A 15,529-nucleotide genomic window follows, 5' to 3' on the forward strand; every position below is an offset into this window, starting at 1 on the left:
CAAAAAAGCAGAAAACCTATAGAGTTTCATATTTATAATCTTTCTTCTCAGCATGTTGTACTGGAGTAGCTGTGATGACCAAGTCAGTTGTTAAAGCTTTATTCTAAGATTTATTTTTGGTTTATTTTTATAAAAATAATCCCTAAAGTTAACAGCTATTTGTACAGCCAATGCATTGATTTAAAATCTATATAAATGGGTTGTGGCTCTGTGAAACAATGACTGCAGAAAAGAAACTATAACTCACTGTTCCATGTATGGTTAACTTTTAAAAAACTACAACTCATTAAAAATATATGTAACTTTTAAAAGTACAGAAAATCCTTATAACATAGACTGAGTATTTCTTATCAGTGTTATGGATAACACAATACTTTCATTAGATTTTAAACTTTCAACCACCTGCTTCAGATGGGATGTCCTTCCTTCCTTCCTTCTTTCCTTCCTCCCTTCTGTCCTTCCTCTCCTCCCTTCTTGTGCAAAGTCCAGGGTATGAAATTAAATGACAAATAATTAGGACAAACAGATCACGAGTGGCCTAAAATACTCATTAAATCATTTATTGTTTAAAAATACTACAAATAATCTCATATGTTATCACACTAATTAACTTTTATTGGCATGTAGAAATATAATTGGGACAACAAAGACCTTCTTTCTAAAAATTGCAAAGTGGCTATAAAGTGTAGCTCCCTACTTTACTGACTTGTTCACTTGAATATATAATGGGCACTGTATCCTCTGTGCCTCCCCAACCCCCCTTCCATTTTTTTGTGATTTAATACTCCCTGTTGTTGAGAAACAATAGTGCCAAGCCCATAAGCTCCTCATGCTGAGTTGGGCACAGTCTAGAAATTTAAATCTGATTTGAAATAACTTGTCTTCTGCGATTGAATTAGGACCAATTTAATGCAGTCCTGTATCTTGGAGAAACCCTCAAACTCCTTTATGAGTTCTGGAGCAAACATTTACCCCAGAGGAGACCGAGGACACCCAGGTTATACTGAGCGATGGTGACAGAGGCCCACATCAATTCTGTGTTTTCTATTTTTTATTGCATTAGTGCCCATTTCAGAGCAACATCTGGCTGCTTGGCAGCCAATGCCACACATTTTAGACCAACAACATTGGGGTCTATTAGATAGATTTCATGGAGTTTTTCTCCAACTTTTCCATTTGGGCGACGTCCTAACCAGTCATTAGGAAAAGGCTGGTGTAACAGGCGGCAGGGACAAGGACAACCCCAGGGCCTGGGCAGAGGGCCTCTCTCTCAGTCACTGTTACCCGTAGGGAGGGTTCAGTAACGGCCCCTGGGATTGAAAAATATTTCCCTATAAGAGACTACATTTATTTATTTATCAAACAAATTTGTAGGGGTCACATTTTAACTCTATGTTAAAAACACAGAATCAAATGTCAAAGCTTTATTTAATTCTAATAAAACACTTAAAATGGGTTCTTAAGCCTTTCAGTTTTATTTTGGGCTAAATCATCATCCACTTAGATACCTTTTACATTTAAAGTTACCTTATGAAATGTTTCTTTAGTAACCCCTACCTGGACACATTTCAAAAATGCTTACCAAAGCGACAGCATGGATGCTTGTCTCTTGACCTTATTATCTGGGTACATTTCTGAGCATGATAGTCTGAGAACTTGCAGCAGCAGAGCAAATAAGAATAAAAGATTTTATAGTTTTTTTTGTCCATGGTTGCACCTGTGTGTGTGTGTATGCTATTGTAGACATGTATTTGGGTGTAGAAGCCTATTGTGGTTTCTCAAAAAATACATTTCTGTTGCAAAAACACAATTTTCGGTTGCTCCCTGGGCTCCTGGGGACTGAGTGATCGGGCACACCAATCAACAAATATCCACCTGTGCTCCAGGACTGGATTGCGAGGGGCCCGCTGTCTCAGTGCCAGCCAGTACCCGTAGGTGTTGCCAGGTGCATAGACACTTACTGGGAGGCGGAGAGAAAGAAGGGGCTTGGAGTGGCAGATGAATAAAAACCTAGCTCTGAGTGGGAAAAAATTAAAAAGATATCACCAAAATTTTTTTCAGAAATGAATTAATATTTTGACTCCTGGAGGAAATTTTTCTTCGACCTATCAACCCAAACTCTTAAGGCAGATCACCCCAAAACATTTTTATAACAGTCTCATCCCTTGTGTCATCAAAAACTGCAACAAGATACTTAAGAGGACAGAAAAAAAGAGTCGCTAATATGAAGAGAAAATAATAAAATGAGTGATATGTTTGTTGATTGGCAGAGCCAAAGAAAAACCTGACAATTCGTTGGGCAGGTTCTTGCCCAGGGTGGCTTTTTCATGTTTCAAATAGTGGACTAGGTGTGTGAAATATCTGGCTACCTTAAGAACACTAATTTCTGGTTGAATTTCTATTTTTCTGGAATGTTTGCAAATCTAGCCGCTGCTTTGAGATATCATGGAGAATCATACCAGTAAATCCCATCGTAGCGCCTTCTCTCGCCTGCCTGAGAAGCCCCTCTTTGTCTTGAAAATCGATGTACACCAGGTCTATGGCCTGGATACCAAAGGCCTTCGCTACGACAATAATCTTTTGTCGGGCGTAGAGGATATCTTGGGTGTCTTTACTACTTGTTGCACCTGCAAATGGAATGTTGACAGAAGAAAGAGACGTTAACTTTGGAAACTGAGCCCATACACCTCTCATAAGAACTCGGTTTGTAAGGACGTCTGCGTCCTCCTGGGAATTGCTCCCCAGCGAAGGGATGATTCAAATATGAACGAAGGGAGGGATACATGGAGGCAGAGCTAAATCTCACGTGTCACACTTGCAAGGCACCTTTCGGTATAATTACTAGTGTGCACTAAGAAAAGGCCCCTCCCCATCTCAGGAGCTAGAATCACGAATGACCCAATAGGTCACAATGACTCCTGATATGTTTTTTCCCTTCTTGCCATCACTTGGAAAGTGTCGGTCCAGAGGTAGCACCGCAGAAGGTGGCCAACCAGCTGTACAAGGCAATGGTTAAGCTCTCTCACTGAGCCCAGAACTTCACGAGCTGCGGTTGCCATGCATTGTTGTCACAGGTTCCGAGCCAAACGCTGCAGCTTCGGGGTTTGGATGAGAGCTTGGGGAAACAGAAGGGCACTCGTTCCGAGAGGGGCAGAAAGTGTCCTCTAAACTATTAGCGACACAGTCTCCTGGAAAGACTGGTATTAAATAAGTTGCTTTTTTTTCAGCCTGGGGGTGGGAGGGAGTGTCTGCTTATATTCGCTCAGGGGAAGCTCCCGTCCTCAGGTCACTGGGACTGGGCTCTGAAACACTGTGGCCTGAGCCTCTTTTCCAGGTGCACCGCGGTCCCTGCCACACATGCACTCAGACCAGAGGCATCGTGCCCAAGGGACGGGGCAGATCGGTGGAAACAAGCGTACCGTCTCAACAAATATTTCATAATACGAGATCCGAAATATATTTTAGGAGGAATTTAAAATCTATTTTAAATAATATTTACATACTACACTTAATATAGAAAATCATTCACTAAAGCAAATGTGAGATCACTTTAAATTTGTGTCAGGAGCCTCGATAGCCTTTCAACTGATGTGAAAACAAAATATTTAAGCAGTAGAGAGGCTGTTCATGTAATACTTATTATGAACCAAGTAGATGCCATATATTCCTGAACATGTTTGAGGCTGTAACAGGCTTCTTATTAGTCACTTTATAAATGAACAGAAGTAGTAATGTGTTCTGAAAGCAGGGCAAGGACCAGGTGTCCTAAATTATCAGGAAGTGTTGCCCATTCAGCTGAAAAACCATTGTGATGGTTGGCAAATATATTGTCATGTAAACGTCCACTGGTGAAGGGGCAGAGAAAAAATATATACACATACACACAAAAAGAGGGAGAGAGAGAGAGAGGGGCACGGGGGGCGGGGGGAGAAATGAGTCTCTGACACCTATGCTGGCTCGAAAGTCTTCTCCTCCAAAAACAACAGCATCTAGAGAGAGGCCCACTCTAGGCCCGGTCTTGGCTGCTTCCTCGCACACTGCCTGTAAGAGAGCAGACAGAACCACGTCTCACAGAAACGCATGAGAGAGAAGCCACACGGCACAGATTTCAGTGACAGAAAGATCCAGCCCCTAATACAACACAGATTGTCGGAAAGCAGTCCTGAAAATGCAGCCCAAATTTACCCCTTTCGAATGGTATTTAATATCGTCCAAGATAAGTATGTTGTATACACTGGCTTTGCTTAATGGACTCTATTAATATAGTTATTAACATATATTAATACAGTTATACTGTTCAAATTGTAGTTCATCCAACTGCTAGAAAAACTTTGAGTTAACTCAATTTGATCGTACTATAAGTTATTTGTAGTTTTCCAAAATTTGTTTTTGCTTTAAGAGACTCAAACCATAAACATAAAGCCACAGGAGAGAAGGAAAGAATTTTTAAATCAAACAAATTGGATTATTTGCATTAGGATCAAGATTTTTTAGTAAATGGTTTTAGGATTAATGACACACAATACAAAAATCTACAATGCCAGAGGGGAAAATAAAAATGCAACAAGTCATCCAAGATGTATTAATAAGCAACTCTGACATTTCCGTGTGAAATAAAGATAAATGACATTGGTTGTAGACATAACTGTGAGCCTACAAAGGTGGAGATGCAGCATGCTAATATATGCGGGTGGGGAGGACATGAGTAACCCGGGAGGACACTGCTGATTAATTTCAGGGGTTGTAAGTGCTTCTAAGTACATTATGGAATAAAATGGCAAAACAGCGCTAAAAATTAAATCATTATATGTATCTAGCTGCATCTAAGGGACGTGCTTTGATTATATTCCCAGAATTCTAGGGTGGGCTGGAAGAATTTGTGGTTAGTGGTATAAACACGCTTGATCACGAGGCTTGAAGCAGCTCCCCAAACATTTGCACTCTCTCCCTCCTGCATGGTCCAATAGGTCTCAAAGTTTCCTCTCAGAGCGTTTGCTCACATATTACCTCTCCAGTAAAGTTCAACTATCTTTTTGTTTTGTTTTGTTTTTAGAGGTTTCTTCTCTCCAGCCCTCTGAGATAGGGTGCTACATTGATATTCACAAGTCAGGTGGAACGTGAGGCATATTTTGGAAAACAATTTAAATGACAACTGATAAAGGGGTTTTTTACAAGCTAGCTATAAATTTGTTAAGGCAAACAGTTCAATGCAACCACACAATGCTGGAAAACACTTGGCTCAGGTAATCTTCCTGAAGTATATTAGGAAACAGTTTATGTTCTACTGTGGTAACCTGAAATAATATACCACAAACTATTGGTCTATACTAACAAATAGTAATATTATCAACTAGACATTGTGGATAATGTTGCTACAAAGAGACCAGAAAGTTTCCCAATAAAAGACAATTGTTACAAAAAAATAATTGAAAGTTAATTCATAAGGGTGACAAAATAAATTTTCATGCACATTTAATCTATAAATGTAATAATTCAAAGCACATATTTACATAGTGATTATTTAATTAAAATTACTGCTAGAAATCTACAATTTAAATATTTAGGACTGGGAAGTTTTTCCTTGTTATTTAGCCAATTTCTTTCTTCTCTAAGATGTTCACAACCTGGTTTTGGATAATTACAAATAACAAATTGTGCTCAAGGTTTACTTTGCTTATAAATCTTTTCAGAAAAATATTTTAAGTAGATGTTAAAATAGAAGAGTTCTCTTTAGGTAGTAAAATAGTAACTTCTAAGCCACATTGGGGTTTTCTTACCTTAAAATTGAGCAAACCCATTGCAGTTTCCACAAAAGGGATTAAATTCATAGGTTGTTCAAGTTTTCGGCCTTTTAAGTAGAATGAAAATTTGTCTGAAAACTAAAATCAAAAGTGTCATAGGTGATTAGTGGGGGGGGAATGTACAACCACTGAAATGTAGACATAGAAGTAGTATTTAAGTCTTTGACCTGAGGAAGTAATATCCCAGCCTCTTTCGTCCACACAAAAGAATTTAAAAAAAAGAAAAGAAAAAAGAGGAAAGACCAAAGGAAAAAAAAGTAACAAAGTTCCCACCAAACTAAATAGTAAAACCCCAAGCATTATACTTTTTTTTCTTTCTAAAGGAGCAATTTGAGGCCTAGGAGTTAGAACTGGAAGGAAAGATTCTTGAGTTTAAATGCATCCCTTAAAAACATATTTACTTAAGACCTCTCGCCCTCCTGTCTTAAATGCGAGTGGCAGGCCCCTGAAACAATGCCGCCTTGCCCTACCTGCCGCTCTGTTTTTGTTTCACACCCAGCACTGACATCAGTGTAACTGTTCACAGCCTTCTGCGTGGAATCCATATTATTCATTATAGCACCATTACCCTTTGTTCAGAAGGGGTTTCTTCATAATTTTTTAGCTTACCTAGGAAGACCTTAAAAAGGAAGTTTAATTCTTTGAAGACCAAAGCTCGCCAATTTTTTCCATGAGACCAGTTCACAGCTAGCTCTGTGCTGCCAGTGGGGTAGCCCAAATTCCAAAATCTATCATCTGGAAACATACAAAAGCTCTTGCACAGACCCCCCCTCCTTTCAAAAGGAAAAAAACCCCACCACACTCTAAATTGTAAATCTATTATGTCTATCTAGATCTAATAAGATGTGGGGAGATAAAAAAAAAAAAACAAACCCCGACAAGAAAAAAAAAACAGGTATGACAAAGATATTTTTGTAAATAAGGATGAAAACACATATATCCATTTTAAATTTAAGGAATATTCAGCCATTAATGGATATCAAAGGAAAAGGGAATTTTAATCATCTCTCCATTCAGTCTCAGTTGGGTAAATCATATCTAAGAGATTTGCATAAATATAAACCATCAAAGACTTTTCATCTTCAAAGGGGGTTTCAAGACCCTATAAGCTTTGTACTGTAATCATCGCAGGTCACCACCCTGCAGGAATAGGGCTGCTATGGCAACATAAAAAAACTAATGCTTAAGGCTTAGCATAATATTCTGACTAATAGAAAGGAAACTCATTTTAAAAGCTGGCAGCCTATTTACCAGAAGCAGGATTAGAGGTGTTATTTCCCCTTTTAGCTGCCCCCTCCTTGCCTGTGCAGCACCCCCCCTAAAAAATCTAATCACTGGGATCTTTAAAAAGCTTTTGAGCAATTTGCAGTAACTTTACAATTAGGCTAAAATAAATCACAGCTTTCAGTAATGAAGAATTATTCCCAGTTGCTCCCACTGCCCCCCTTCCTCTGTCACCATCATCATCACCTCCTTAGTAACTTTGCAAGGAAAGGAAGAACTGAACCAAAACAGCAAGAAAGAAGAGAGGGCTACAATTTAAGGGTACAAAATGCACAGTATTCCATGGAAATGAAAATAAAACATAATTTATGCCACATTTACACTAGAAAGTAGGTAGTGACTGACATATTGGTGGTTTTGGTGTTACATATGCAGTGGAGGAAATTTTTTTTCTCAGTAAAAAAAAAATTGTGCAATGTTACCTGTTTCATGCTTTGTGATACTAGTTATAATTACAAAAATCATCGAGTTTAAAACTAGGTAAACACTTTACAACATATTCCCTGTTCTCAGTGAGAAAAATTTCAAACGCATTTGTTTTTAAGCCAATAGGGCCATTTAAAAATTAAATATTCTAGCCCATCCTCCTTCCCCTCCTCCTCTTCTTTCTTAAAAAATTGCATTAAGTACACACACAAAAGGTAACTAGTGGAGAAGTTTCAATTAATTTTTTCAAAAGGAGACGATTAAATGTTTCCGGCCTGGTAAAGTGTTCATTTCAGCGAGGTGGAGGGGACTGGGGGGTGGGGAGGAAAAGAAGGGGGGAAAATCACAAAGAGATTGGGGAGGAGATGAAGTAGCAGGGCTCAGCAATTCTTTCAATTCCAGTGCACACCCAATAGTGTGTTGGAAGAATGCACACTGTTCGGGATTTGTGGGAGAATTGTCCCACGACAAAGGAGGCAGAGTCACGCTTGTTATAGTCCAATAAGCCGTGCCAGTCAAACAAGAACCCACACTAGCGACAAAAGGCCAGCAAGAGATTCTCACACAAAAGAAAACAAGGAAGCCCATCTTTCAGTTGTGCATCAGGCTCTGGGTTTTATGCTTCACATAAATACAAACGGAGAGGAAAAAATAAACAGCCCAAAAGACTTCTGTTAACTAGAAATCCTATTTAGATTTCGGTATGTTCCTCACATCCAGGGATTTAAAACATTGAACAGAAGCCGGAGCTGAAGGCTGGGGTGGGTCCTCCCCTCTCAAATGAGGGTAATAATGGTGATAAATAGGCATTAACTATGAAACCAAAAGAGAACGTGACTTCGGATTCCATTTCAATCAACTTAGGACACATTCGAATGGGGTAGGAGCCCTTGAAGATATTAACCTAGTACAACCAGTATCTCTCAGCCTCTGAGGGGTGACCTTGGAGAGGAGAACTCCAGCGTAGAAAGTAAATATGGGCCCTTCACCATGGGGCTCAAGAAGGCACCAACGTAGTAGCTGCCCAACTGAAAAATAATGGCAGCTGTATGTGCAATTCTAAATTTTCTAGTAGCTGCATTAAAAGAGTAAGATGAAACAGGTGATTTAATTTTAATAATGTTAAAGTTAACATTAAAACCCAATATATCCTAAATAATATCATTTCAACATGTAATCAATATAAAAATTACTGAGATAATTTACATTCTTTTGGGGGTGAGAGGACTATGAAATCTTCAAAATCCAGTGTGTATTTTAGACATCCGGGACATCTCAATTTGGACTTGCCACATTTCAAGTGCTGCGTAGCCACATGTGGCAGGCAGCCACGGCATTGGAAAAGCACAGGTCCACCTTATCTACGTGCATTAGAAAGGTGAGCAGTTTCCTCAGGTGTTACAACTACTCAGCGGACTGCTCCAGTTGCAGCCACAGCCTTAGAGTAATCCCAGATGTGGCCTTAAGATCACCAGTGTCCACACGCCCTTACCACACTTCCAGCACTTACGTGTCCCAGGCTCTCTGCCCTGGAGTGGCACAACGGGATGTTATTTTATTTAGCAGAGATCTGCAGAATCATAGCACCCCCTAAATAAAATCTCGCCTCCCCCCACTTTAACAATGAAAACAATCATAGTATAATTAGGCCCATTTCAAAGTTTTCTTAAGTAATTTGACATGCCAGGTTTTTATTGGCTGAAAAGTCTGTCATGAAACACAAACACACCTGTCAGCAATTTAAAAAGGAGGAACTAGAAGACTGTTCAGGAAATAATATCTGTGCTAATTAAAACCACTGGTTAAAAGCTTCCTGTTTATTCCTCTGTTTGCCCTAAGGAGTGACCTTTACCTCTCCTCTAGGTTCATTTTTTCATTTGCAGCTAATATGCTTTCTGTCTATGATGTCTTCCAATGAATCTGGCTGGGTAAGGCCCATTTACATCACTGCTCTCCCAGGTGGAGGGTTAGGGCCTGGCAGGGTATAAGAAGCGATCCAATTCTCAGGCAAGCTCGTTTTCAAGGACTGCTCTGTAAGGGCTACTGAGGACCCTGTGCTGTCCAGACCACAAATCTGATCAGGGAGCAGACACATGATTTCAGGAGTAGAGCTGTCCCATCAGAACAGTCTGGGCAAAGACAGGTTCTTTTGTGTGAAGAATATGGTCTCGTGGGCTCACTCCTTTTTCTGAATTCCCTTTCTGCTCTGTGTCTGTATCTTCAAAATCAGCAGCACCCAAATGCTTCCTTTCTGCTACTCCTTCTCAACCAGTCCTGAGTCTTTAATTAAAGCAAAGCATTAGCTTAAACTCACCCACTGGATTTCCTCAGGACCTTCCACCTTCGGTAGCATTAGGCTGGAAGGAAGGACCTGGGATTGCAGGAGGGTCTCCAGGTCTTCTTCAGCCAGACCACTGGACACTGAGTTGATTCTCACACACTTTTCAGTTGGGCCCAGATCAAAGTCTTCGAGAGTTTTTACTATTCTTAATCGAGCTTCATTCTGTAAGTATTGATAAAATGTGTATCCTGAGTATATTTATCATTGAGAGAAAACAATCGAACTGACTGTGAAAACTGTCCTGTGGATTCAGAGTCTGAGCACCATTACTATATCTACAAATTTTCTGTCTACCAAATGAATGGTATTTGAAGTGAGTTGTCCAATCTGATAGGTAAGCAACTGATTTCCAGACTTCATTCAAGGTGACTAACATAGATGATGCCCACTATAATGCATACTGGCATACTTCTAAATAGTAGTGTCATATTGCTCATTAGCATTACTTTTCAATTGCAAAGGTAGATTAATTGATAGGTAACATTTATTAAGCATTTACTACACACTAGGAAAGGTTCTAAGTCTTCTACCTGTTATTTCTCATTTAATAAATATGAGAATCTAGAATATGGATAATGACAATCTCGTCTGTCAACATATTCACACTAGGGAAAAAAATAAGAATTTGTTTTTCTTTTTCCACATGCTTCATGCTTTTTTTACTCACTTTTAAAAAATAAATTATTTTTTGCAATTGAGTTGAATCTTGACATTTAATTAGGAAGGCACTCACAGGAAAATGACACTCCACACAACAAAAAAGCTCCAACTCACTCAGAAGGAAGGCAATAATATCACCAAGAAACCCCCTCATGAAGTAGTAGACAAAATACATTTTTCCCCTTTGATTTGACAGTCTTTGCTCCAGTTAAGAAAAGCTGAAAGGTTGAAAGTCTACTTCAGTATTTGAATTGTCCTCGGAAAAACTGTATGAAACCAAACATGCTATTTATTGGCTTTGAGTTGGGGGTGATGAAGGTGAGGGGGGCAGGGAAAGGAGTGCATTGAAGGGGTGGGGGTTGGAGTTGAGGGAAAAAAAGCACTTTGGGGTCATTACTTCCTGCCAATTTCAGTTTCAAAAACAAATTCCTCCAACTTGCCAACAGCCCTCAACAAATTCTCATTGTCAGAATGAACACGTATCAAAAGTAGTTTCATTTGGGAAGGGTTTTTATGATACTAATAAAACTTTAAAGCTTCTCACTGCTGATCAATGTGGTTTAAAAAAAAGTCTTAACAATATGCAGCCATTTGAACAGCAATACTTATCTAGGAAAAGAGCAAACCGAAACGGAGACAAAAAAGAATTATTTGAGCTGATATTGAGTCTAAGTCTAATCAACAAGACAAGCCAGGACAGTAGATTTAAACCAGACGGATGTAGGTCTACGACCCCGTGGAAGCAGGGAAGGCTTCCAAATGTGGTCTGAGTTAAACAGTGTGAGGAAACAGTAGCTTAGAGTTGTCAGGTCAGATGGAAACAGTACGTAGGACCAGTTTAAGACAGCTCTGTGGAGTCCTGATTTACAGAGCTCCGACTACCAATAATCAGAGCAAGCTTAGACGAAAGCAAGCGGGAGCTCACACTAGCTGGAGTGAGGGAAACGCAGCCAACAGTGGCCTGGTTCCACACCATGCCGCTGGCCATTCCACAGCTATAAAACTCTTCCACTGCTCTCCCGTGCCCTCTTGTTACATTCACTAAATATGAAAACCCTGAAGGGGACAAGCAGAAGTTAGCTCAATATCACAGTTCCAAGGCCATCTAGAGCGGGCAAGAGATATGCTTCCAGTTCTTGGACAGTGCGTGTATTTAGATCCATGGCCCCAGAGAACCTAAAATGTGTTGTGCTCCGTGTAGCCTGCACAACTACAAACGGGATGGCTGCAGCTCGTAAACATTTCAACTTGCAGGGTTTCTTTCAATAGCAGATCGGGCTGGTGAAGGGTCTGTTGGGACAGAGTGGATGGAAAATGGAAGGGAACTACCTCAATCGTTTAGGCTGAAACACATTTTGAACTAGAGCTATTTGAATCTTCCTCTCCATTCTCTACTTTCATCTGCGTGCTCAAGGACACAGGATTGCTGGCGATATCAGCTTCCTACATTGTCGATGCTGATGTCAAACAAAATGTGACCTCTAAACTGTTTTGTTGTTTCACTTGGATTTGAAGGGGACTGTTTGTTCAAAGCTCATGTTCTAAACCTGTTTGTGATTTTTATCTAAAGTCAGATTGCCATGGTTTCAGCACATTCCAGTTTACTTAGTAAAATTCAGTCCTTGTGAAATTGGCTGCAAACGAAGTACCTAATTCCAACGCTAGGCATAATCTGATTAGTACTTTTCCTGTTATAATAATGAACAGCAAATAATCAGCATTTTATTAGACTTTTTTTTCTCTTTCTGGCTCAGAATTATAACCAAGCTCTACTTCATCATTCTGTACCTTTCAAAAAAAAAAGAGATGGCTTTGGAGGTATATTGCCATACAACACCCTTAATAACAGGCTGTTGCTTATTGCAATTTACATAAACTAAGTGTACATCCCTCTGCCATGTATCCCAAAATATCCAACTTCACTGAATTTACACCAACCAACAAGCATGTTGATTTTTTTTTCCTTTTTTGGTATTTTAATGGTGAAATATGTTACAGTGCTAGCAAACACACCCATGCCATCTGTTGGGTGAGAGGAAGGCAGTGTCTAAGAACAATTAAGTTTGGTTCTGGGTGTTCAGCTAGAAAGAACCACAGTCCACCCAGTTGTGAAAAAAAGAAATTGTGTTCATTCTGATCTCTGCCCCTCTCTCTCCTCCTCCCCTCTCTCTAACACGTACCTTACTTCTTGCTACCATCTCCTTCTCATCCCCATCACCTCACTCCCTTTCACATTTCTCTCTTTTTCTCTGGCTCCTGTTTGGCCCCGACCATCCTGTAATTTCCATCTTGTTAGGGGATTAGTAAGACACAGCCCAGCAGACACCATCTTCTCAGAAGGGCTGGCTGGGTGATCTGCTGATATTATTGGGAGCTGAGTGCTCCCTGGAGAAAACAAAACAAAAACAAAAGCAAAAAGAGGCCACTCTAAAAAAGACCTTTTTTTTGGTGGGGGGAGTCATATTCTGAGAGCAAAACAGGTTGTTCAAAATGGGGTTTAGAATCTGAAACCGTATTCTGAATATGCTAACATGACAGGACGGCTTTGGTGAGCATTTCTCATGTAGGATGAACTTGTCCCCCTAAGAGCTGACAACCTGGCAAAGTCAGAATAATGGAGTGAAGGCCTTTAGCAAGTTACACTGGATCTTCGCAGAGACTAATCACCACAGTGTGCACCATAGCAGGCCTGATTCCAGAGGTGGGCTCTGCAGAGGTCAGGAGAAAGCTGGCACCGAGCAGAATCTTCACAGGCCCCTGTTCTAAAAGAGGTGTTACCAAAGTCCCCGCATTCAATCGATATTTCGTGCCATGGGCTGCTCTGTGCAGTGGACCGGTGGCTAATAAACTTGTCCTTATACATAAGCCACCATATTATGTGCCTGCGTCTGGGCCAGGAACCAAGGCGTGCAATGAATTCAGAGACCGGGTCCCTGTCACCTGGAGAAGAGACACGCTCCGGTGACGTAAGAAAGCGGATAAATCAACCATCACCGAGACCTGCAGACTCCGAAATTAAAGGAGAAAATATGCGTGCAGTTGGTTCAATTGGCACCCATTAAAGCTAATAACTAATCATCCTCGCAAGTTTCTAGCGCAGAATGATCAAATCTGCAAAGAAAACAACATCCGTCCACTTTTACACTCCAGTGGAAGAGGTGGTCCCTCGCGGCAGGGCGGCACAGTCTCGCCATCTGGAGAATAAATCGAGTGTGAAGTACAGTATAGTTTGGGACCAAGCTCCGTGGCGGCAGCTCAGCAGTCAGTTCATTAGTTCCAAACTTCCAGGGATTAGAGCCGCATCAATTCTACTGTCGGATAGGAAGAGACAGACAGGATACGAGATTCAAGGAGGATCGTGACAACCAGGAGGAGCCCCTTGGGCTTATTTATAAAACTACGAAGTATAAACAGACCCAAATAAGTGCCTTAAATAATAGCATTATCACAGTTTCATAACATCTGAATTAACACCTTTCCCTTCCCCCCACCCCAACATACAGTGAAATCCTGTGTGTTAATATATAGTCCGTTTTCGGAGGAAATCGCAAAGATGACCCTGGATGCAACAGGAGCAATGAGAAAGAAAGCTGTGTGGCAGAACCGAGATTTGGTAATTAAGAAATACCAAAGACTTTCTACACTCCAGGGAGATGCATAACATTTGTGATTTTTAAAAATGTGTAATTAATATTTTCATCCTGCAAAAGGCATGTTGCCATGCTGCTAATCCAAAAGCACTAGTGAATTCTGTCTTTTCTGCATTGGTCCAGCTCATCTCATTTCCATTTTATCTAATTCCTAAAATGATGTCACAGGCATGGAGTGGAACAAATTTTGGGCAGAAGGGCTGTATATTAGCATCTATATGAATTTGTTTTGGGAAAACTTGAGAATGTGTGGTTTAAAATAAATTCTGAGTGAATTGTCCCATTTAAGGTCTCCTTTTTCATATAACTTCTTTTTATATGTTTATATTAAAAAATAGAAGTGCTTGTGATATAAAAGATGCCATCACTAGTAAATGATATTTTTATATTTTTCTTATAAATGTATAACATTTATTATAATAAGAGACTTGTAGTGACTGTATTGGGGGGAAAAAGGGAAATACATTCTCACTATTACAACCTGGTAGTGTTTCTTTAGGCAAGATGATAGTGTTGAGCTTTTTATCCCATTGTATTTTCACATGAAAAACAAATCTTGGTTTGTCTATTTTTGAAAACAGAAAATCTACAACACTACTGAGCATATCATGAGTTAACTGGTCTGAAATAATACCAAAGACCTAGGTAACAAAAGAAAAAAAATAAACAAATTGGACTTTATGAAAGATTAAAAATTGTAGCAAATTTATAAAAGGCAACCCACAAAATGGGAGAAAATATTTGCAAATCCTATATCTGATAAATGATTACTATCCAGTACATACACGTAACTCCCAAAAGTCAATAACAAAAAAACTAACAACATACTTTTAAAAACGGGTAAAGGACTTGACTAGATATTTCTTTAAAGAAGTTAGATATGCAAATAGCCAATATATACGTGAAAAGATGCTCGATATCATCGATCATTAGGGAGATGCAAATCAAAACTACAATGAGATACCACCACATCCATTACGACGGCTACTATTTTAAAAAAAAAAAAAAAAAAAAAAGGAAGTAACAAGTGTTGGTGAGGATGTGGAGAAATTGGAACTCTTGTGCACTATTGATGGGAATGATGTAAAATGGTAGAGTCACTCTAGAGAATAGGATGGTGGTTCCTCAAAAATTTAAAAATAGAATTACCATATCATCCAGCAACTTTACTTCTGGGTATATACCCAAAAGGCTTGAAGACAGGGTCTCAAAGAGTTTATTTGTGCACCCATGTTTATAGCAGCATTATTCACAACAGCTAAAACATGGAAGCAACCCAAGTGTCCACTGATACAAGAATGGATAGCAAAATGTGTCTTAGACATATAATGAGAATATTATTCAACTTTAAAAAGGAAGGAAATTAT

The 15,529-nt window shown here is 39.6% G+C and overlaps 1 protein-coding gene and 1 long non-coding RNA gene across 9 annotated transcripts in view; one reads left to right on the top strand and one right to left on the bottom strand.

The window, feature by feature from the left end:
* LOC308552207 overlaps window positions 1–15,529 on the top strand; it is a 97,903-nt gene that overhangs the window by 62,954 nt on the left and 19,420 nt on the right. The window lies entirely within an intron of this gene.
* CLYBL (citramalyl-CoA lyase) overlaps window positions 1–15,529 on the bottom strand; it is a 218,978-nt gene that overhangs the window by 37,674 nt on the left and 165,775 nt on the right. For 3 of the 7 annotated variants that reach the window (XM_081127267.1, XM_081127265.1, XM_081127266.1), the window contains exons 3-6: window positions 9,826–10,014; window positions 5,778–5,879; window positions 3,948–4,041; window positions 2,460–2,627 (exon numbers count right to left, since the gene is read on the bottom strand). In XM_081127267.1, the coding sequence (XP_080983393.1) occupies window positions 2,460–2,627; window positions 3,948–4,041; window positions 5,778–5,879; window positions 9,826–10,014 (553 nt within the window). Of the gene's footprint in view, window positions 1–402; window positions 471–2,459; window positions 2,628–3,947; window positions 4,042–5,777; window positions 5,880–9,825; window positions 10,015–15,529 lie in introns of all 7 variants that reach the window. The other 4 variants (XM_081127270.1, XM_081127268.1, XM_081127269.1 and 1 more) reach the window with 2 other exon arrangements.

The sequence above is a fragment of the Miniopterus schreibersii genome (assembly GCF_964146895.1).
Source record: "Miniopterus schreibersii genome assembly, chromosome: 2".
Taxonomy (NCBI): Eukaryota; Metazoa; Chordata; class Mammalia; order Chiroptera; family Miniopteridae; genus Miniopterus; species Miniopterus schreibersii.